General features: G+C 40.5%; 1 protein-coding gene across 1 annotated transcript in view; it reads left to right on the plus strand.

Moving 5' to 3' along the window:
• The window catches only part of PCCA (propionyl-CoA carboxylase subunit alpha), a 336154-nt gene that overhangs the window by 14988 nt on the left and 298794 nt on the right, over window positions 1-22372 (plus strand). The window contains exons 3-4 of the mRNA XM_060233665.1: window positions 5826-5873; window positions 5967-6035. Coding sequence (XP_060089648.1) covers window positions 5826-5873; window positions 5967-6035 — 117 coding nt within the window. The remainder of the gene's footprint in view (window positions 1-5825; window positions 5874-5966; window positions 6036-22372) is intronic.

Here is a 22372-nt window from a genome sequence, read left to right on the forward strand (position 1 = left end):
ATCTTCTCCAGTGAGTGCTCCCTTCTCATTTGGTGGCCAAAGTATTTGAGCTTCAGCATCTGACCTTCCAGTGAACAGTCAGGGTTGATTTCCCTTAGGACTGACTGATTTGATCTTCTTGCAGTCCAAGGGTTGATGTACATGATGTGAATTGATATTTTCTGTTTTGGATTGAATCCTGGTGGTTAATTGTAGATGAATGATAATTGTGAGCTGTCAATTTATTTATTTTTACAGTTCAGTTTATTGGCCATCCTTCCCTGAAAAAATAGGTCTCAGGATAGCTTACAACATGTTAAAAGCTAAACTTGCTCAATTAAACCAGTGACACAGAATCAGAGGATTCTAAAACCCAGCTTTTCTGTGAGTTTGATTTGTGGTGTAGTGGTTAAGAGGGGTGGACTCCAATATGGGGAAATGGGTTTGATTCCCCATTCCTCCACATGAAGCTAGCTGGGTGATGCTGGGTCAGTCACAGTTCTCTCAGAGCTCTCTTAGCCACACCTATCTTGCAGGGGGTCTGTTGTGGGGAGAGGAAGGAAAAGAGATCGTAAGTCACTTTGAGACTCCTTCATGTACAGAAAGGCAAGATATAAAAACCAAGTCTTATTCTAAAGTGACAGCTCAGTCTGATTTTTGCATCTGCTTTGAAATATTGACAACGGTGAAGATGCTACATTGACAGTTATTTGGAATGATTAAAAGAAATGTTTGGTTCCAATTGGAAGGTGGAATGCAATACTGATAAAAATTGAGATTTTAGAAATGGATGTTTTGAAAGAAACTTGGTTAGTTATTATACAGAAGAATGTACAAGAACATCAGACAGAAGCGGTGGATAAAATTAGAACAATATTAACTAAATTACGTGTACAAGTTGAAAGTTTTCAACGAAAATCCAAGACAAACAGTTGAATGAGAACTGTTCCTGAGCAAATAGAGTTTGGAAGGCTGGGTAACTTCTTTGAGGCTTGCACACAGAACTTAGATTGAACATTCAAAATTCAAATAAACAACCCAAGAGACTTTCCTATAATCTTGTTGGATTCAACCAACTTCTCTGTTGGAGAAAACAGATGGAGGAATCTGCTCTGGCCACCCAAAAAGATGATTCTGGACACTTTGGGAGCTGCATGGACAAGTCATGTAGTACTGAGGCTGTAGGAATGAAATGAATTTAATTGAGTGAGAATGAAAGGAAAAACTACCTGGATCCAACCCACTGCCAACTTTTTTAAAAAAGTGTCATCAGAAAAATAAATCATTGTATGGCATTTTGTGTGGTGTAGCCAGGAAATCCTAGGGTTGTCTGGCACCCTCTGAAACTCTCCCTCTTTTTTTAGCATTATGCAACAAACTAGGTTTATTTTGGGTGAGTGGGGGGACTGGGAGATCTGTGACTAGCCCAAAGTCACCCAGCTTGGTTTCAAGTGGAGGAGGGTGGGATCAAACCTAGTTCTCCAGATTAGAGTTTGTCACTTTTAACCACTATATTACACTGGCTCCCTAATCTCAGACACCTAATAGGGCAATTGCCAAATTCTTAATCGAGACAACAGACATGTAAAACCTTTAGGAAACAGTGGTTACTAAAGATTGTGGCCTCTACATAGCAATTAAAAAAAGGTATTGGCAGTCATTCCTCAAAGCCTACTTTTCCCACAAATTTGTTGTTGGGGATGTGTTCTCTGGGTCCTTGTGCCAGTATTAGTACTTTAATTTTATCAGCAAAGATTTTGTGATATTCCCTAGAAGTTCCATTTTGTATTTTTTTGCATAAAAAGCTATAGTAGTTCTAGCAGCATTGCTGAACAAACTTCATAGCTTTAACTTTTTAAAAAAGAGCCAAATTTTCAGCTAGAACCTGGCCTTCAAGGCTTTTAAGTATTTATATTTAATATAAGCACTTATATTAAATAAAATGTTTGAGGTGCTTTACAGCGTCAAAGCAACAAATGCATAACTGTTACCAGATATGCTGGGGATCTCTTTTTATGGGGGAATTAGCAGAGGCAGATCCAGACCCAGGCAGAGCTCTTTAGGAGCAGTATCCCTACAAGGTGTATACCTGACTAGTTCATAGAGATATATTTTGAAATAACTAGACCAATTGTAATTTTAAAAAAGGAATTTTATTAAAACTAAAATATAATAAAAGATACACACATGCAATTAAACTAACGCACAAGAACACCAGAAAAATAGGGTTTTTTTAGCAGAGTGGATGGGAGTAAGATTTGTGGAGTGAGGAGAGAGATCATATTTACTTGCCCATGGAGAAGAGCAGCAGAACGGCTAGCACCCTACTGGGGAAGGTACCCAAGCAGAATTTGGGGGTGTAAGTCTGAAGGTGCCAAGGCTGAACACACTGAGCATGTCCAGAGTGCCTCCTTAAGTAGGCAAAGACATATCCTGAGGCACAGGTGGTCAGGATGTTCCTTAGAACAATGTAAGATGGGATTATGAAGTGGTGTGACAGTTTGTGCAGGAGCAAGCTGATGGGTTTTGCTGAGACATGCAAAGGGCCTGAGGAAGCTGGGTGCATCTAATAGGTGTTGATAGCCCATTGCTGCAAAGGTGAGGCAAGAAGAATTGGAACTAGGTAGGGTGATAGACTATTCAACAGTGGTGGGAAAGGGGCAGGAGAGCAGTTAATATCTGAGATGGAGCATGAGAATCGGGGGTTGAAGACAGGGTGCTTACAGGAAATATTGATATACCCAGAGGTGTTATTGACTGAAGACAAAGGTTGGAGGACAGAGATAGAAATTCATATGAAAAGGGTCTTTTTTCCAAGTTGATATCTTCCATAGCATTTGGAGGAAGGATGGGATTAGTTAGGTTTGTCAGTTTGTCAGCCAGAGACAAATAAATTTATGTACACTTATTTCCACTTGCTACATACTTGTGGGTGCTGAGCCTAGGGGTCGCAGCGTGTTTGGAGCTGGGGCAGCTTGACTGAAGTGCTGTCAGCCTCCATTTTGTGTGCCAAGCCTGGCTCAGGATTTCCAGAGTGCTGCAGTGTCATAATCCTAAGTGTTATTGAGGTTTGTTTGTGCTGTAGTACAGCCTGGCTGTGCCTTCCACAGAGCATATGTATGACCAGGGCATATGGGGGGCGGTAACATAACTAGATACCAAACAGGAAAACACTCCTGTCAAAATAAAACCATCAACTGCATCAGCAACCCATCTATAAAAGCAATGTTCTTTAAAAAGCAGTTAAGATTTTCCAGTGGTTTAAATATCTTTTAAAAAACTCCTGTGACCAAAGGGGGCAAAAATGTGTAGAAGACAGATGGACAGGAGGCTGCCCTACGCCTGAAGGGGAAAACAGCCACCCAATTGAGTTTACAGGAGTGCTGCTCCCAGCATCCAGTCACTTTCAGAAGAGGGGTGGAATATTGGAGGAAAGCACAAGAGGATGTAGTTGAGTTGAATTCTGCTTCAGGGAGAGAGCAATGAGAGCTCAGGTCTGGCTCAGGACAAGAACAGACAGACTGAAGGGAAGCTCAGCTTGGTAGTATGGCAGAGTGGTTTGGCTCTACTTCTGACAGAAAATAAAGTAGCCAGTTATTAGCCCTGTCTCTGACAATGACAAGAGCCCCATGGCGCAGGGTGTTAAAGCTGAAGTACTGCAGTCCTAAGCTCTGCTCACGACTTGAGTTCGATTCCCAGTGGAAGCTGTGTTTTCAGGTAGCTGGCTCGAGGTTGACTCAGCCTTCCATCCTTCTGAGGTCAGTAAAATGAGTACCCAGCTTGCTGGGGGGAAAGTGTAGATAACTGGGGAAGGCAATGGCAAACCACCCCTTTAAAAAGTCTGCCATGAAAACGTTGTGAAAGCAATGTCACCCCAGAGTTGGAAATGACTGGTGCTTGCACAGGGAACCTTTCCTTTTCCTGACAATGAGCAGGAAAGGACTTTTGGGAAAGGGCAGGCTGGCATGGGAAGAATCCTGTAAGTGTGAGAGGATTCAACCCAGTGGCCAGTCAGTAAAAACTTGTTTATACCTGAAAGCTTTATTCAGGTTATGAGCTTTTGTGTGCATTTTCATACTTCTTCAGATACAATAAAATGGAAATAGAAATAACAGTCATACATACAGAGGGTGGGCAGTAAAGTAGCATACAGAATAATGAAGGTGTTTTTAATAGATTAAAAGAATAATCAGTTTAGTATATATGGCTGTCATCTGATTGGGTTCAACTGGGGGGGGGGGGCAAACATAGCATAGGTAATAAATAAGTCAGAACTGGAGATAGATGTATCCTTAATTGCAGAATGAGAGTCTCTCTCCTCTCAAGCATGCAGGTGACATTGCAGCATCTTTTTTCTATGAAGTGGTCAGTTGGCTATGTAGAGAGCCAGTTTGGTGAGCCAGTTTGGTGTAGTCGTTAAGTGTGCGGACTCTTATCTGGAAGAACCGGGTTTGATTCCCCACTCCTCCACTTGCACCTGCTAGCATGGCCTTGGGTCAGCCATAGCTCTGGCAGAGGTTGTCCTTGAAAGGGCAGCTGCTGTGAGAGCCCTCTCCAGCCCCACCCACCTCACAGGGTGTCTGTTGTGGGGGAGGAAGGTAAAGGAGATTGTGAGCCGCTCTGAGACTCTTCGGAGTGGAGGGCGGGATATAAATCCAATATCTTCTTCTTCTTCTTCTTCTTCTTCTTCTAGAGTTCACCGTGTAGAGTGAACTGCCAAGTGTGCATGCACACAAAAGCTTATACCTTGAAATAAAACTTTGTTGGTCTTAAAAGTGCCCCCGGATTAAAACTTTATTTTGTCGCTTTTGAGTTCACTCGTGGCTTGGAGAAAGCATTCAGAGGGATGGTGTTCCTTTTAAATGCTTGTTTCCTCTCCATTGGAAACAATGGAAGGTGGGGGCACCTTCTTCTGGGGCTCATAGAATTTGACCTTCTTTTGTCTAATTTTTTTTTTACTTTATTTTTTCGGGGGGAGAGGCATTAACAGTTATGCTGCAAATTTGGTGCCTCTACCTCAAAAAAACAGTCCCATCCCCAGATACCCCTGGCTTTATTCTCCATTATACCCCATGGGGACCATTGACTATAATGGTCTCCGTAGGGTATAATGGATGACTCTCTGCTTGGAGTTGCAGCACTGCTTGCAGAAAGCCACGCCACAAGTGAAATCCAAAGTGGCAAGAAGGTGTTTAAAGGGAAGGCAGTCTTTTTAAACACCAGCTATTTGGATAGCCAAATCAACAGCCCACTTGATAACCGACTGAGAAAATACTTGATAAATACTGATAATGTATTTATTGGGGGGGTTTCGGCTCAGTTTATACAAAGCGCACATTCTTAATCTATACATATATCAGTGTGGTCCACACATTTCCCCTCCCACTCCAAAATATTCTGAGGATAACTTCTAATAATTAATTGCTTGTCACGTTAAAGTGTGGAGCAGCCCCAGACTGCTCTGTTCAGATGTGTTTATGGTAGATAACACCTGTCCATTGCTTTTCTTCTAAGTATTCGGTGGACTGTTGGTCTGTTCTGTGAAGCTGTCTTCTTCCATGGGTTTGAAGCTGGTTAGAAATCTTAGGTGGGATCCAGGTTAGTAGTAAATATTGGTGTCGACATATTCTTTAACCAGAATTATGGCCAGAGAGGGTACACAGTTCTGAACTCCAGATGGTTTAAGAACTGCATAATTAAGTGGCCATGTGCAGTCTGTATGTGGGAAGGTGGACGCAGGTTTAAGAAGTAATTTGTAATATATTTAGAAACTCCAACTCCATAGCCTAAATATATGTATATGTTTTGTATTATTGTAGTCATTCCCCCCCCCCTTTTTCTTTCAGACTTTTGAAAAGCTGCTTATTGCCAACAGAGGAGAAATTGCCTGCAGAGTGAGTATAACTTCCAAAACAATGTATCTTCAATTTTATCACTTCTGTGATTTTGTTTAAAACCCATCTTTTTTTCGCTTCTTTAATTACTAGGTAATTAGAACCTGCAAGAAGATGGGTATTAAAACAGTTGCTATACACAGTGATGTTGATTCCAATGCTGTAAGTACCAGTCATGAAATTTTTTTTGCAGGATGGTTATTTCCTGCCAGTCAGTCCCCAACATTAAAGTAATGGATTTCCCCCATAATAAATCCAATTATATATTTTAATAATTGTTTTAAGTTTCTAAATGAAATAAAATATGATCTGCCTTTTAGAAATGAGTAGATGGGGGTTGTGGCTTTAAGGGCTTCAGGGGAAAAGAAGAAATAGAAGTCAAGCATTTACAGTAGTACAAACAGGGACCAGTGAGGAGCAATGTTTCCCTCTAAGCTGCAGAGTCTCATGAGCAAAAATTCTACTTGGTGAGCTACTGGCATTAAAGTTGTGAGCTACTGCATAAATTAGTGTGCTCTGGGGCCATTTTTCCTGAATGAAGACAAAAATTTGTGAGCTGGAGGCTAAAAATCTGTGAGTTAGCTCACCCTAACTCAGCTTAGAGGGAATACTGGTGAGGAGGTCACAAGGAGAGGAACCACCACCCTCCTCCCTGCTTTGCTTTTCTAGTGGCCCCCTTTTAGTTCTTCCCTCTGCTGTGCCCATCCTCCCTCACTGCCATAGTCTGTTGCCACAGCAGCACCTCTCTCAGCACCTGCCAAAGAGCCCCCCTCCATCAGCCAAAGCAACTGTTGCATGTAAGGGGGGCATGGATATACCAGTGGTGCTGGTTGCCAGCAGGCCCCAGCGGAGAATCATCTGCAACCCCCTACATGCAAATGCTGATCTCTGTGGCCATTTGGGACAGCATCTCTGAAGCTGCAGACTGAACAGAGAGGCATGCAGCCTCACCTTGGAACCTTGTGCTGGCAAGAATATGGCTGTATTGGCTCCGAATTTATTAGTGAGGCTGCCACTGAAGTGAAGGGGAGCTTCTTGACTACTGTAGATGAGGCTGTTCTGAAGCCACTATCAGAGTGGCTCCTCCCACTCTCTTCTCCCCACCCCAAATGGTCTCCTGCCCCGTTCCATGCACCAGTTTGCTTGCAGGACGGATAAGAACCCTGGACGGGCTGGTTCCATCCCCCAGACCTTCTGTTTGACATCCCTCATGGTTCTATTCATTTGTTTTCTGTGAGGTTTCTGCTATAAAAAAAGTGTACAAATGGTCTTTCCTCAAACTTTAGATCTATTAGCCTGCTGGAAAATATTTTTTATGCAAACTTGAGCTCTGGGCTTTAGAAAACAAAACCTTTTCTGAGGAAAAAGCTTCAGATAAGTATATTCTACTATAGACCACTCCTTTGTTCTCTTGCTTGTTAGCAAATAATTTTACTCACACAAGGCTAATGTGTTCAGCTTTTGTTGATTTTAAAAACTACCTGTGATACTCCCATACTGTTTTCCAAGGTTGCTTCCACATAAAGGTTTGGCATCCAAGGTAGACACAGGGTTTTTTCTTTTTCTTTTTGAACAGAAACTGGTGTGTTAGTTGTTGCAAATTAGATGCCAACTAATGTTCTGGAAGGCAGTTCAGTTGTATCTCTCACACTGCATTTTACCTCTTGCAGAGCAGTAATTGAGGCTCGCACCTACCACTTTGAAAGAAATGCCCTACTTATACATAAACAAGGAATACGCTTTTCTGGACAATAAGCAATAGAAAATATACTTGGCCAACGCTTTAACATTTGACTGTCTCATATGCTTTTGCCAAGCTAGGCCCCTGTGTCCATCCTGAAGCACAGCATATTTACTCAGTGAAAATAAGGTGGTAGAAAAAAGAAATGATACGCCTTTGTATTAGATAAGGCCTGCATGGTCCAAATAAGCATGGACCCTTGTAGCTGATTAAAGCTTGAAAGGCTCTGAGGAAAAATGCAGTTAGAATTAATGTTTATGTAAGATCAGGAATGGAATTCTAGCAGGAGCTCCTTTGCGTATTAGGCCACACACCCCTGATGTAGCCAATCCTCCAAGAGCTTTCAACGCTCTTTTTTGTAAGCTCTTGGAGGATTGGCCACATCAGGGGTATGTGGCCTAATATGCAAAGGAGCTCCTGCTAGAATTCCACCCCTACTTAAGATGTGGGTTTTTTGGAACTTGACAGGCTCTATAGAATTTTTTTTTTAAAATGGGGAAGATAAAGACAAGTTCTTTATTTTAAAAGCTGAAGATCTCTTGAACAGAAGGAAGATTTAATTTCCTAAGTTCGTCAGCCTGTTATGAAGCGTATGTTCTGGCATACACACTATAATAGGAAATGCTGGTAACCAGAGCCATGAAATGGTGGGCCAAGTTTGAGTTGGCTGGGTTGTACTGGCCTCCTCTTACATATATGGTGAAGCGGCTAATGTTTTAATAGCAGTTTCTCATCTGTTTTGGGGTGTACCAATCGAGAAATATAATTTACTTCCTTTTCCCCATACCAGATTGGGACAGTCCTGATGGAGGCAGGCAGGGCTTTTTTTTTTGGAAAAAAAGATGCTGGAACTCTCAAGAGGGAAATGAACGAGAAACTCATGGGTGCCCCTCATGGATTTTTAAACTTTTTTTTTTGGAGAATTTTGTTTCCACAAAGAGGTTCTGGAACTCTGTTCCACTGTAGTTCCCCTAGGAAAAAAAGTCCTGAGGATAGGACAGCCCCTTCTATTGTTTTATGTAGGCTTCAAAGAGGGGTATGTACACACTGAAGCTGCTGCTAGCACCATATAATTTTTTCCCTTTCCTTGAATTGCAGATGAAATATGGCTTTCTTAAAACGGCCCAATGGCAATAGCTACAGTCACAAGAGTTGTCTGTTAAACAATATGACCCCACAGCATGTTTCTGATGCCCTTGAACTCATGACATGGCTCAAAAGTATATAATCTGATTATATATATATATATATATATATATATATATATATATAAGCCAGTTTGGTGTAGTGGTTAAGTGTGCGGACTCTTATCTGGGAGAACTGGGTTTGATTCCCCACTCCTCCACTTGCACCTGCTAGCATGGCCTTGGGTCAGCCATAGCCCTGGCAGAGGTTGTCCTTGAAAGGACAGCTGCTGTGAGAGCCCTCTCCAGCCCCACCCACCTCACAGGGTGTCTGTTGTGGGGGAGGAAGGTAAAGGAGATTGTGAGCCGCTCTGAGACTCTTCGGAGTGGAGGGCGGGATATAAATCCAATATCTTCATCTTCTTCATATATATATATATATATATATATATATATATATATATATATATATATATATATATATATATATATATGCCTTTATATAGCCCCTTAACTTTTCAGGAGTTCAAGAACTTGGGAACTAAAAGTCACAGAATAGCAGCTTGTACAAAATTTATCAACACAAAGGCCTGGTTATATCATTAACAACATATCTTTTTCACAGATGTTAGTTTGGGCATGATAGATGGGTTTATGATTGTAAAATAGCTTGAAAGGAAGAATTTATCATTTAATGAAGCTCCATGGAATGAAGGTATCAAAACAAAAGTAAAGTATAACTGGGTCTGTATTCTTTACAGTGGGAGAAATGGCTCAATTTTAACCCCTTGGCTCTGGTCATAAAGTGCATTTCAAACATATACATTAATACTAGCTTATAGAAGGAACATGTTTCTTAAAGAGCAGTATTGAGAGTCAGCAGCTCCCTGGTCTCAAGTATCTTTCCGTCTGTGCACATACAAAATGCATTAGGCATCATGGTTCTATTAGCTTTAGTTCCCTATGTGCAGTAATATAATATTGACCTATCATGAACACATGAAGTTGCTTTATACTGAATCAACCTGTTAGTCCATCGAGGTCAGTTTTGTCTACTCAGCCTAGTAGCAGCTCTCTGGGGTCTTAGAGGTCTTTCATATCAATACTACCTGGTCCTTTTAAAACTGGAGATGCTAGGAATTGGACCCAGGGAACTTCTGCTTGTAGAGCAAATGCTTTATTAGTGAACCATACACATTCCTTACAAAAATAACTGAACTTGTATGTGATAAATACTTACAATTTTCATTTTTTTCACCTGGCATTTGGAAAAAAGAAAGTAAGGATGATAGCAGGGTGGTTGTACCATCAGTTTTTTTTTAAATAAAATGTCCTGATTTTTATGTAACTGAAAATCAAAGAGAGCTTGCATTTTTTTAAAAAGAGAAAGTAAAGCTTGGCAAAGCTAAGTGGATGTGCTGGAATCATTTCAAATGGGTTGTGCGCTTCTGAAATGATTTTTTTGTAGGCTGAAAAAGCAGATGCTTCATCCTTTAATTCTTGTACGTTCACAAAAACATAGACTTCAGAATGAAAATACCTTCTCCAACATGAGTACGGTGTCAGGAGTGCAACTGTATACAATAAGTCTTTAGCGTCTGTAACGTACACGTAGTTAAAATTTTTGTAATAAATGAAGAACAGGCTAACACTAATTGGATGGGAACAAAAGAAGTTATAGCGTAAAGCAGTGAATGAGGGATAATTTTATTTGGCATTCTTAACACAGCAGGGATTCTCTAGCGTAGAATGTAGTGAACTACATAGAATAAATGTCTAGGAAATCCCATGGTAAAGTAATTGCAGGAATTTGGTTTAGTAAAAGATTATTGGTGTTTACCTTAATGTACATTCATTCAAACTGCATACCTCATCTGCAGTGCAGGCATTGGGACCTTGTAATCAAAGGTGCATGCATGACCAAAGTCCAAATATTTTTAGCCTCACAGATTGCATTTTCTCTACAGAACACATTTCTGTGGCGAGGAAAAACATACTAATGAATTCTGAAAATAAAAGGGCATGTTTTAGATATTTTCCCTTCAACCCTACTCTATGACTGGAAGCAGAGTGATTTTTTTCATGTGTTGAACCTATTCCATCCTGGGTAGTCATGTTGTGGCCATGTGGATATGAGCCAATCCTGACAAAGCAGCCTCCACGTGAATGTTGAAATCCTCTAGAACCAACATGTGGGAGATTCCAGCAGCAACCTAGAGATCACCTCCATCCGCTCAGGCAGGTTATCCAAGGGCAATCTAGGCAGACAGTAAATGAAAAGGATGCTCCTGGTGTCCAGCATAAAGAACAATCAATCAATGTGAACGGTATTTTGCACTGAGAGTCTGTGGAAGGAGAAAGACTGCCAGATGCCCAGCTGGGATCAACTGAGACAGAGTAACGTTGTCAGAGTCATTTAGCCAATCTCAATCAAAGCTTGTCAGCTACCTTTTCAAAACAAGCTCAAATAAAATAGCAAGCTGATTTTTGGCATTATACCCCCCCCCCCCCATGAATTCTGATGGGGAATTTGCATTGCACACTTGTGTGCTGGCTCTTAATCACTTTATGGTGGATCCTACAAAGGAAAAGAAAGCCCATGTTTCACAGTGCTCTTCTTATTGCCTTTATAGGGAACTCTCTTCATGTTACGCAACACAGTGTGGGTTCAGTCTTTGCACATTTCGCCAGCTCTGTGACAACTTTCTCTCCATACCCTTTGCTGATATCTGTAGTGACACAGCTTGATCCATGGTGTGAACTCTAACTAGGCAGAAGGTGAGGCATAAACTCAGCTTTAGCAGAACTTTCTTCAATAGTCTTTTCAGTTGATTATCTCTTACTGATCATCTCCTGTTTCTTGCTCCATACGCAAGGAATATTGAGGAGATGAGAATAAAGATTCCTGATCTTCCAGAGCTTTCTAGAAATCCTGTCTGTGGACTGCACAGGTACATTCTGTATGTGTGAGCACATAGAGTACTTAATTGGTGAGCAATTGTTATAGATAAGTAACTCTTACCCTGACCAGAAGCAGATAAACAGAGAAACCAAAAACCCAAACCCTGACTCCTATGATTTTTCATTATCATGGTATGTTCTGTGTGTCAAAAGAACTTCATTCAAATACATTTGGGTTGAGGGGCATCATATTGGATATCAACATAGCATAGAATCCCCACTACTACGTGGTTGAGGAGGGGTAGAGTGAAATCCCTATGAAGCTCGTTGATAAAATCAGCCCTGACCTACCTTACAGGTTTGTTGTAAGGACAGAATGGGATGCATCCATAGATGACCCTTGCCTCCTTGAATGCAGGGTGGCATACAAATCCAACAGACAAAAATATCCTTGTAGCAATGTTTTTGAGTACTTACCAACATGTCTTTGGTAGCAGCTGCTGATGGAAACTATGGTTCTTTCCAAATACTGTTTGTTGGCTTTCAGCACAGTTTTTAAAAGGGGGGCTTAAATAGCTAACGTTTTGACAACCAGCCCTGGCAAGGGCTAGAACATGGAAACAGGAGCAGAATGTATTGTCTAGACTAGGCTGAGGCATGCCATGTTTTGTAGTCATATTTGAGATTTTTCTATGAAAAACTGAGGACTTTTCCAACTTTCCTTGCCTGGAATCCTGTTTTGTTTTGTTAGGGGGGAAAATACTGTGCAGCTGGAATTACCATGTGGACACAGAGGAGAAAGAAAACCTCCTCCTCCTTCCCCATGTTTCTGCATAGCTCTAATATATACTTTAGGAACATTTGGTGATGAGCTTTAATTCTAGTGATTAAGGAGCACAGATGGAAAAGTTTCAAGAACAGAAACTATGCCTACACTGGAGTATGATGCTGCAGCTTTTCTTGGATGTATCACAAACTGTATAAAAGCAATCACAGACCAGAAGGAAGCAACTCTAAAATGGCTACCCAATAAAAGAACAGGTTGGGTTTGTTTGGATTTTTTTTTTTTTTTTGAAACCTGACGTATCCAGAGCTAGTACAGAAATTGGCTTTTGAGTCATGGGCTCTCCTCTCTTTTCAGCTGTAGTTCTCTTGGGGAGATATGAATGGCTAAGTAGGACAGCCTTTGGTTTTTTGAACTGGTGACCTTTCTTTACTTTTAGAGGTGATTTAACCTAGATGGTGATGAAGAAGGATGGTCCAGGCTAGCCTGATCCTAGAAACTAAGCAGGGCGAACCCTGGTTAGTACTTGGACGGGAGTTCACCAAGGAAGTCCAGGGTTGCTATGCAGAGGCAGGCAATGGCAAAAGCACCTTTGAACGCTTCTTGCCTTGACCCTACAGGGTCACCAAAAGTTGGCATCGCTTTCCACCACCAAATGCAGGATACTCCACTTTGCTTTTTGCTTCTCTCATGCGGCCATTGAGATGCAAGGCTCTCCCAAGGAAATGCCTAGGCTTTTTTTTTTTTTTAATATGGAAAGATATGTTGAAAAGCATGAGAGAATATTTTTGATAGTGTACCTTTCACTCTAATAATGCCTAAGCTAATTTAATTTCATTCTCTTCATCTTCCACCTGAAGTACAGGATTTAATTTCTCATCCTTTTAAGTTACTTTTCTAAAAATTTAGCATAGATAATGATCCTTTGGATAGCTATATAGTATATATGTGCTGCCTGTTTTCCTTTGTCTCACAAGAGTGAGACTGTGTCCCTCTTACCTTGGGAGTGGTGTTACTGTTTGCCCCAAATGGCATTATAGTGAGACTGGTGGCATTCTTGAGTTTGTAAATTCTTGAGTTTGTAAATTCCATTGAGAGTTTGTTTAGAGCTTTGTTTAGGAATGAAATGAGGGCTTTAAGAATTAAAAGACTGAGTTGCTGGAACAGAATCATTTTTGGTTGAGAGAGTGGCATTCTAAGGGTGGTAGTATGTGTGACTCAGGTTGTTATCCTACCTTATCAATGCACAATATATTTTTGTAAAAAATAACTCCGCTAGAAGTGAAGATACAACTTTCGTGTTAAAAAGACACACTGTCTTTTGGGAGATTTATGAACTGTTGAACAACTTGACATTATCGCCAGACATCTTACTAAGCCCATGTATGTTCTGTCTCTTATTAGTGTGTCCATCTCCTGTTATGTAGTGCCAATGAGGAAAATTATTACAATACTTTTCGTCATTTTACACGGGTGGGCAGTGGCCAAGTGAACAGCCAGATGTCCAGTAAATGATGATGATAGGAAACTTTTAACAGAATGTAGTAGCCATTATCTCAATGAGGTATTATAAATGAGTGAATAAAAAGAATGATAATGGATCTAGCCTGTGAAGTGAGTATGGAAGAGTTAAGGTTCTGGTTCACATACTGGTGGCACTCTTGAGTTCTTTAAGTGTTTGTAAATTCCACTGAGAGTTTGTTTGGAGCTTTGTTTAGGAACGAAATGAAGGCTTTAAGAATTAAAAGACTGAGTTGCTGGAATGGAGTAATTTTTGGTTGAGAGATTGGCATTCTAAGGGTGGTAGCATGTGTGACAGGTTGTTCTCATTTGTTAGGGGGCTAGATGTCTGATAATGTGGCAGTTTACACTGTAGCCTTCTATCTCATTTTTGAACCCCTAATGGTGTACGGAAAACTGGATTAGATTTAGATGAAGGTAGAGTGAAAATAGGTGGAAGGAACATTAACAGTTTGAAATATGCAGATGATACCACATAACTGGTAGAAATAGCAAATAGTTGAAATGACTGCTGATGAAGGTTAGAGGAGAAAGGGCTAAAGCAGGATTACAGCTGAACATCCAGAAGACAGAAGTGATGACTGCCAGGTAATTAAACAGCATTAAGGTTGACAGTGAAGAAACTGAAATTGTTAAAGATCTTTCTATTCCTTGGCTCAATCATCAATCAAAAGGGAGACTTCAACCAAGAAATCAGGAAGAGACTGAGACTTGGAAGAGCAGCCATGAAAGAACTAGAACAAATCCTTAAGTGTAAGGAAGTGCCACTGGAGATGAAGAGCAAGATCATTTATAATGTCCCCATTACTATGTATGGAATATAAGAACATAAGAGAAGCCATGTTGGATCAGGCCAATGGTCCACCCAGTCCAACACTCTGTCACACAGTGACCAAAAAAACAGGTGTCATCAGGAGGTCCACCAGTGGGGCCAGGACACTAGAGCCTCTCCCACTGTTGCCCTCCCTCCCCCAGCACCATGGAAGTTGGATAGTGTAGAAAGCTGTCAGGAAGAAAATTGATTCATCTGAAATGTGGTATTGGAGGAGAGGTTGGCAACCAGGGACTGCCAAGGAGACAAAATATTTATTTAACTTGTTTGTACCCTACCTTTCTCCTCAATAGAGACCCAAAGCAGTTTAAATCATTCTCCTTCCCTCCATTTTATTCTCCCAACAATCCTATGAGGTAGGTTAGGCTGAGAGAGAGGTCACCTGGTTAGCTTCATGGCATGAGTGGGGGTTCAAGCCTTGGTCTCCCGGATGCTAGACACTCTTTAACTACTATGCCATGCTGGATAAATAAGTGAGTTCTGGATCACATCAAGCTTGAATTCTCCCTGGAAGCTAAAATGATGAAACTGAGGCTATTATACTTTGGTAAGACAAGTCTTACTGGAAAATACAATAATGCTAGTAAAGTTGAAGGCAGAAAGAAAAAAGGTAGATGCTGCATGACATGGACTAACTCAATAAAGGAAGCCATGCCCTTCAGTTTGCATGACCTGACCAAGCTGTCAATGATAGGATGTTTTGGAGGTAATTAATTCATCAGGTTGCCATAAGTAGGGAACAACTTGGTGGCACAGAACACATATGATGACCTAAGCCAGTGGCTGTCTGTTCCACAGAATCCTGGGATTTCTTAAACCTGTCAGGTTTCCTCTGTGGAAATATAAGTAATGGCGGGAAAGCTTTCTTAAAAGACTGTTGGCCAACCTCTGTTAATCTTCCCAAGGAGTTAGTAGCCACATTTTCCAGGTGACATCTTTCGTTCAGCTGGGGCAAAAGGCAAAGTCGCAGGCCCTGAATGAATTGAGGAAGAATTCCCTTCAACTTCTGCAGTAAGTGCAGACTATGTGTTGATTTTCTTGATAGTTCAAAATTGTTGTCTTTTAAATACTGAGCTTTGATACTTTGAATAGCACTATGTATTTGTTTGTATCATCTTGCATGCATATTTGAGGAAATGATCTGTGGCTTTCTTCATCTTCTTTTCACATCTGCATACTTAAACCTGTAAGTGTTTGACATTTATGTTGAGGGGTGGGCTGGAAAACCAATAGGAATTCATCGACCATCTACTGAGTTGCATCTTATCGTGGCAACCTGCTGTTTGAAATATGACTCCTGGAGTGTATTGTCTTTCTAGCCCTAGGATTCGGTAATGAGATTGAGTGTTATCTCATGTGAGCCCTCATAGATGATTGACAAAGAGGTGATGTGACTCATCATTTATCAAGATATTATCATGCCTACCCTTTATAATTTATCCCTGCTGTCTGGGGAGGTGGTGAGGACAGCGATGACTTTGTGATGTCAAAGTAATTAGTGTTTGTTTTTGGTTTCCAGCTGAACAAACTGGAAGCTAATGATCAGGTAAATTAAGATGGAATGCATTTCTGTAGACAAAGGTGAGGGGACCTCTGGGAAGTGCTTATCAAAATTTCATGGGGTTTTGTTGTGTTAAATTGTCTTGTGCCTTCTAATTGTTCCCTTATATTCATTTGCTATTAATAGGTATAGTAATAGGGTAAATATGCCTTATAGCACTATTTTAGATTCACAACACTTCCTGCCTGATATCACTCTTATTGTAAGACGTACCTTTTATTTCGTACATCTACAGTCCCATATATATGTGTCATTGTCTTAGAATATTCCAGTTCTCTCATCCCACAGCAGTCTTTCCCCCATGAAAGTTTGATCTTTCAGTCTATGATGCCTGAAACTTCTGTAACCATACCAGAATTAATAGAAAATTGGACTTGAGTTAGTCATATTTAAAATTACAAATGAATGATTTGTGGCTGAATTTCATGAAAACTGTAAACAAGTTTACATATGTGTCTGCCATAGATTAAATCATTTAATGCTTATACTCCACTTTTCTGTTTAAAATAACTCAGGGTGGCTTACAAGAGAAACAAAATGAAAATAAGGAACAAAGTGAATAAGAGAGAGGAAACAACGGCAGTAAAATCTATGACACAACCTATTCAAATCTAATTTTAAAAAGTGCATATATATTGCTGACCTGGACAGCCCAGGCAAGCCTAATCTCATCAGTTCTCAGAAGCTAAGCAAGGTTGACTCTGGCAAGTACTTGGATGGGAGACCTCCTTGGAATACCAGTAGTCAGGAGGCAGGAGCAGGCTTTATTCAGTCACCTCCCTGAATATCCTCTAGGCCTTCAGTAGGGATCAGTTACCAGATGCTGGCATGACTTCCAGATGCAGACACATGCACATATAATTACAAATATTAATTAATTTAAAAGTGCATGTATGTTGTTGGCGAAGCTGCTCTGATGTTGCAGAATATTCTGTTTCTAGTGCTTAATGAATGCTGATAGGATATAAAGGAAGCTGAAAATACCCATAAAGAAATATCCGAACACACATCTCTTAGTCATGGCATCAAACGTTGGTATTTCCTCTCTAGGGAGATTTGTCTATTATTGGCCTCTGCCAGGGGAATAAGTATTTTTTTGTTTTGTTTGGTGCACTCCCAATAACGGGTATTGACCTCGGATTTTAGTGTTTGTGTATTTGTATGTTTTTATTGAATGTTTTCAGTATTTTTTAAAATGTTGAAATATTTTAATGTTTTGATATTTGCTACGTTGAAAACCCTATTTAGGTAGAATGGCGGCATAGAAATGTTTTAAATAAATATATACATCAAGCAAACCAAATGCATAGCAAAATAATAACAACTTATGAAACTCTCATACTGTTGATGAGAAGTTAAAAGACCAAACATGTTTTGATGGAGATATGTTCATGGATCATCATCCATGAAGGTTATGCTGAAAAGTTATAACTGATTCCTAGCCTTGGTGATTGAAGAGAACCTCCACATTCAGAAGCACTAAGCTTCTGAATCCCAGATCCAGGCGGCAACATCAGGGGAAAGTCTCAGCCTCTTTGCCGTGTTATTGGCCTTTTGGAGGAACCGGTTGGCCACTGTGTGAGACAGGATGGTAGACCAGATGAACCACTGGTCTGATCCAGCAAGGCTCTTCTTATGTTGAATATATATACAGCTTACAGACCATTGCAGACAGTATGGCCAAAATCAGTGTTATATATATATTGTCTGCATTAATTGGTATATTTAGAAGTTTTTGGGTTTATAGATCAGTACTTGCATACCTATACAACTCCACTTCTTTTTGCTTTTGGCCTTTAGGGGTTGGTTACAGGTCTTTGCTCCTCTTATTTTTGTGCCTTTTGGGGTATAAAATGCTAGCAAAACCAGTGCAGCTGTTAGGAAGGTCACAAACGTTTAGCTAGTATGGTTGTTGGAAGCATAACACAGGAGTTTATATTTAGGGGCTAAGAAAAGTTTTACGTTTAATTTTTACAGTGGGCCAAATCTTTATGGCAAGTTCAGATCAGTGTGGTGCAGGTATAATGTTTGCCATCCCTATGCTGAGGTAAGTGACCATAAGGTGTAGCATAACATGCTTTCTCTTTTCTGCTTGTTCCTTTTTGGGAATTAAAGCAAATGAAGTGAATTGTGCATGCATTCTCTGCACTGTTGATATACTACTCTTAACCTAGAACTGGCGACCTGCTCTTTTGGATTAACATTGGTGCAAACAGTAATGATCAGTGGTTTCAGTGTAGTAGAAAGTATTCACACATGAATGAAGATATCGGGGAAGCAAGCTTGCATGGCTATGGGACAGGCATGTTACCCTGTTGCTACCAAATTTATCAGATTTACAGATGTGGAGTTTAATGATGAGTCTTTATCAGTAGCAAGTGTGTAAATTAACAGACAGAACTGAAAATTGTTCTTAAGGAGACAGCTTTTTCATGCCACATTACCTTTATTAAATTGTATTGTGAAATTTTTATACTGGCTTGATTTTAAATAAACCGCTCTATTGTATTATGAATGTTTTCCCTTTTGTGGTCCCCCCTCTTCCCCCCTTTTTTGGTGAGATTAAGTAGAGCAGAATCCCTGGCAGAAATTTGTCCAGACTAATATGGCTGATCAGAGACATTATGTTTAATTGGGGAGCCTGCGGTATAGTAGCAGGAGGCTGGAGGGAATTATTTAGCATTAGCAACGGCTCGTCTGGGAGTTGTGCGCTAATCAAGGAGCTTGTGTGTTAGCTGTAGGGATGATGTGAATTATGACGATTATGACATGTTAGCACATGTCTGTGGAAGAAGTGGACAGGCAACGAGTTAATCAAGAAGTATATTAAATAGCTCTCATGCTGCTTTCTTACTACCCTCTGTACTGTTTGTAAGGGGGTTGAATTTTGAGGGAAAATGTCCTCTCTGCATTCAATTTTGTATTTGTAGGTAATATATTAAACTTTTAATGGGGGGGAAGGCCATTTTGTGTACTTATGAAAGGGGATGAAGTCACCATTTGAAGCCTTCTTGAAAATCTGTGTGTTCTTAAATATCTGCTTGTCTGTGCTAGGTGTTTTCTGCTACTGCTGGGTATGTACTTACAAATCGCTCCTTTAAAAACGTAAACTGGTTTTGTGTGTCTTCGTTTGCCTATTCAGTATTTTAAAATTTTGCCATCTGCAGTCAAATCAAACTATCAATCTTTTGCGCTGTCAGAATGCTTCAAACCCTTGTGGTAGGAGAACGTTTTGCTTTTGTGCCAGGTAAGCCCATTCTGTAGGCAGCATGAACAGAACCATATATTTCCTATCTGTTGTGCCGTTAGTAATGCTAGAAGTGTGCACGATTCTAGGAAGCATAACTAATAAACTGAGTTAGGTTTTTTTAAAAATGAAATATTTCATAAAATCCCATGAGTAGACTGGATTATATCTGTAGGTAGACTTATCTTGGAGTTACTGTACAGATGAGCATACACATTATTTTATTATTGGAAGCACTGCCAAATTTATTAAAAACTCCCTATCAAACTGTGACCTTCATGTATTAACTTAATTAAAGCAGTGTCATGGATGCTACTCAAAAGTGTTAACCTGTAGGAGGTTGTTATTGAAATCCATTATCTATGGAGTCAGTATTAGTGGTCAGCAGCATCAGAAGTAAAACTGCGAGTCAGGCCCTCCCTTGGGTGCTGTGAGCCCAGCAGGTTAAACTGTCAAAGCTTCTTAAAGGGACTGATAGTTAAGCCCCCTGGAGCTATAGGTAAACCAATCATTCGCCATCAGCAGGGAATATGACTTTATTTAGCAGGCAGGGGGAAAAAAACCCTAATTGCTAACAGGAAAGAGGATTTAGTTGTGCAGTACTAGAAATATGCCCCTATCTATATACACACACATACGCTTTCTGGGTCTATACCTTGGAAAGTCTTTTTTCAGATTTTATCCTTGGTTTGCGCTCCGTGAAATAAAGTTCAGCCAAGTAACTGGTTTGTATTCTACCATGCCTACATGGAATGCTGATCCCCCCCACCCCACTTCACTCCTCTCTGTAGTTGCAACACCTTCCGACCTCTAGAAAGATAATTCCTAGGCTTGTGGGACCCATGTCGCGGAACAGCTGCATGGGCAAGAATGCTGCAGGTAGTAGGGAAAGCAATATCATCCCTTTCCTTCTGTGTCTTCTGCAAGGGCATCCCCGCTGATTGAAGAGAGAGGAGGGATGATTTCACTCTCTCCTCCTCAGTGCCGTGCCCCAACCCCTGTGGCTGCTCTGCTGCACAAGTCCTGCAAGACCAGGTATGCTCTTTTGGGGAGACAGGATGTAGGAACACTCTCCACGCCTTCCTTGAATTCATATAAAGCGGGTCACAGTAACTAAAATGTAACCTGATAGAAATATACCATGATACAGATGCTAATGTTACACTAACTAGTACAGTAAATGTATCCAATTATTCATGAATCAGTTTATTAAATACTGTATTATAATGACATAAACCAGTAGTCTGTGAAATCTTCAGCAGTGTCCACATTGGTTAATGGTTTCAAAACTGAGTTGTACCCAGATATGATTGGACACCCTGGTGGTGGTTTACTCTACTTATGTATCTAAGATATAGAAGACTGGTACATAGGGAAATGCACTAATTAAAAGTTGTGCCACCGTATCATTTATCTAACCAAAAGAGAGTACTTCATGTGCAGCTATTTTGACAGGCCCTGCAATGTGCTGGGTAGGATACACAAGGAGGATTTTCTTGAATATGAGAATGACAGCTTCCTTCAGTACACCACAGGAGAAGATTTAAAGAGACTGCTACTTACCTTCAGTAGTCATATATTTTGGACTTTTGTTGTTTGAGAAATACTATATGAATGTGGACACTGTTGTAGGATTCATGGAACTACTGATTTTTGTCATTATAATACAATCCTTAGTAAATTGATTCCTGGATACATTTTGGTAGATATCTTTGGTATCCATTTTTGGATACATTTTGGTAGATATCTTTATTTCGCTGGTTAGTGAAACATTAGAGTATGTATCACCAAGGCTTGACCTAGACTGTTTGACACCCTAGGCAAGGCTAACTACTTGTGCCCTCCCCACCCCCACTGATAACCAAATTTTCAAATTTGTGGGGAATTGTGTGGAAAATTGTGGGGAAAATGAAAAGCACAAAACTTGAAATTGCTCTCTGATCTGGATAGCCCAGGCAAGCTTGATCTTGTCGTATCTCAGAAGCTGAGCAGGGCCAACTCTGGCAAGTGTTGGGTGGGAGACCTCCTTGAAATAACAAAGTTGGGAGAGCAGGCTCTATTCAGCCACCTTTCTGATTACCCTCCAGGCCCCCAGTTGAGGTTAGTCATCAGAGGTTGGCATGACTTCCACACAAAATACCAAGGAAACCAACTTGAAATTGCTACTTTTAAAAAACAATAATTATGAAAATAAGTAATACAGTCTTTCATTTTCTTAAGCAGAAAACAGTTTTAGCACACAAATCAGAAATCATTTTGAATAATCCAGTGACTGAAATCCAAGAGATGCTTAAATGTAGCTTTTACCCCATTAAGGGGACTCCCTTCCGCAGGATCTGTCCCCAGATCTCCAGGAATTCTCCCACCTGGAGCTGGCAACACTACCGTCAGTGGCTGAAATCCAAGAGATGTGTAAATGCAGCTTCTTCCTCACTCCCTTCTTCAGGGCCCATCCCTAGATCTTTAGGAATTCCTCCACCTGGAGCTGATAGAGACCATAAATGCTGCCAGACTTGGAAAAACAAACAACTTGCCACAGCCAGTAGAGACTATTGAGGCAACTCAAATTTCATGGAGCATCCGTTTGCAAATAAATGAAACAGCTTCCATCCAGTGTTCCCTCTAAGCTGAGTTAGCATGAGTTAGCTCACAGATTTTTATTCTCCAGCTCACACATTTTTGTCTTGGCTCAGAAAGGATGGCCCAGAGCAAACTAATTTATACAGTAGCTCACAACTTTAATACTAGTAGCTCACAACTTTAATGCCAGTAGCTCACAAAGTAGAAT

The sequence above is a fragment of the Heteronotia binoei genome, chromosome 3 (assembly GCF_032191835.1).
Source record: "Heteronotia binoei isolate CCM8104 ecotype False Entrance Well chromosome 3, APGP_CSIRO_Hbin_v1, whole genome shotgun sequence".
In the NCBI taxonomy this organism is placed as follows: domain Eukaryota; kingdom Metazoa; phylum Chordata; class Lepidosauria; order Squamata; family Gekkonidae; genus Heteronotia; species Heteronotia binoei.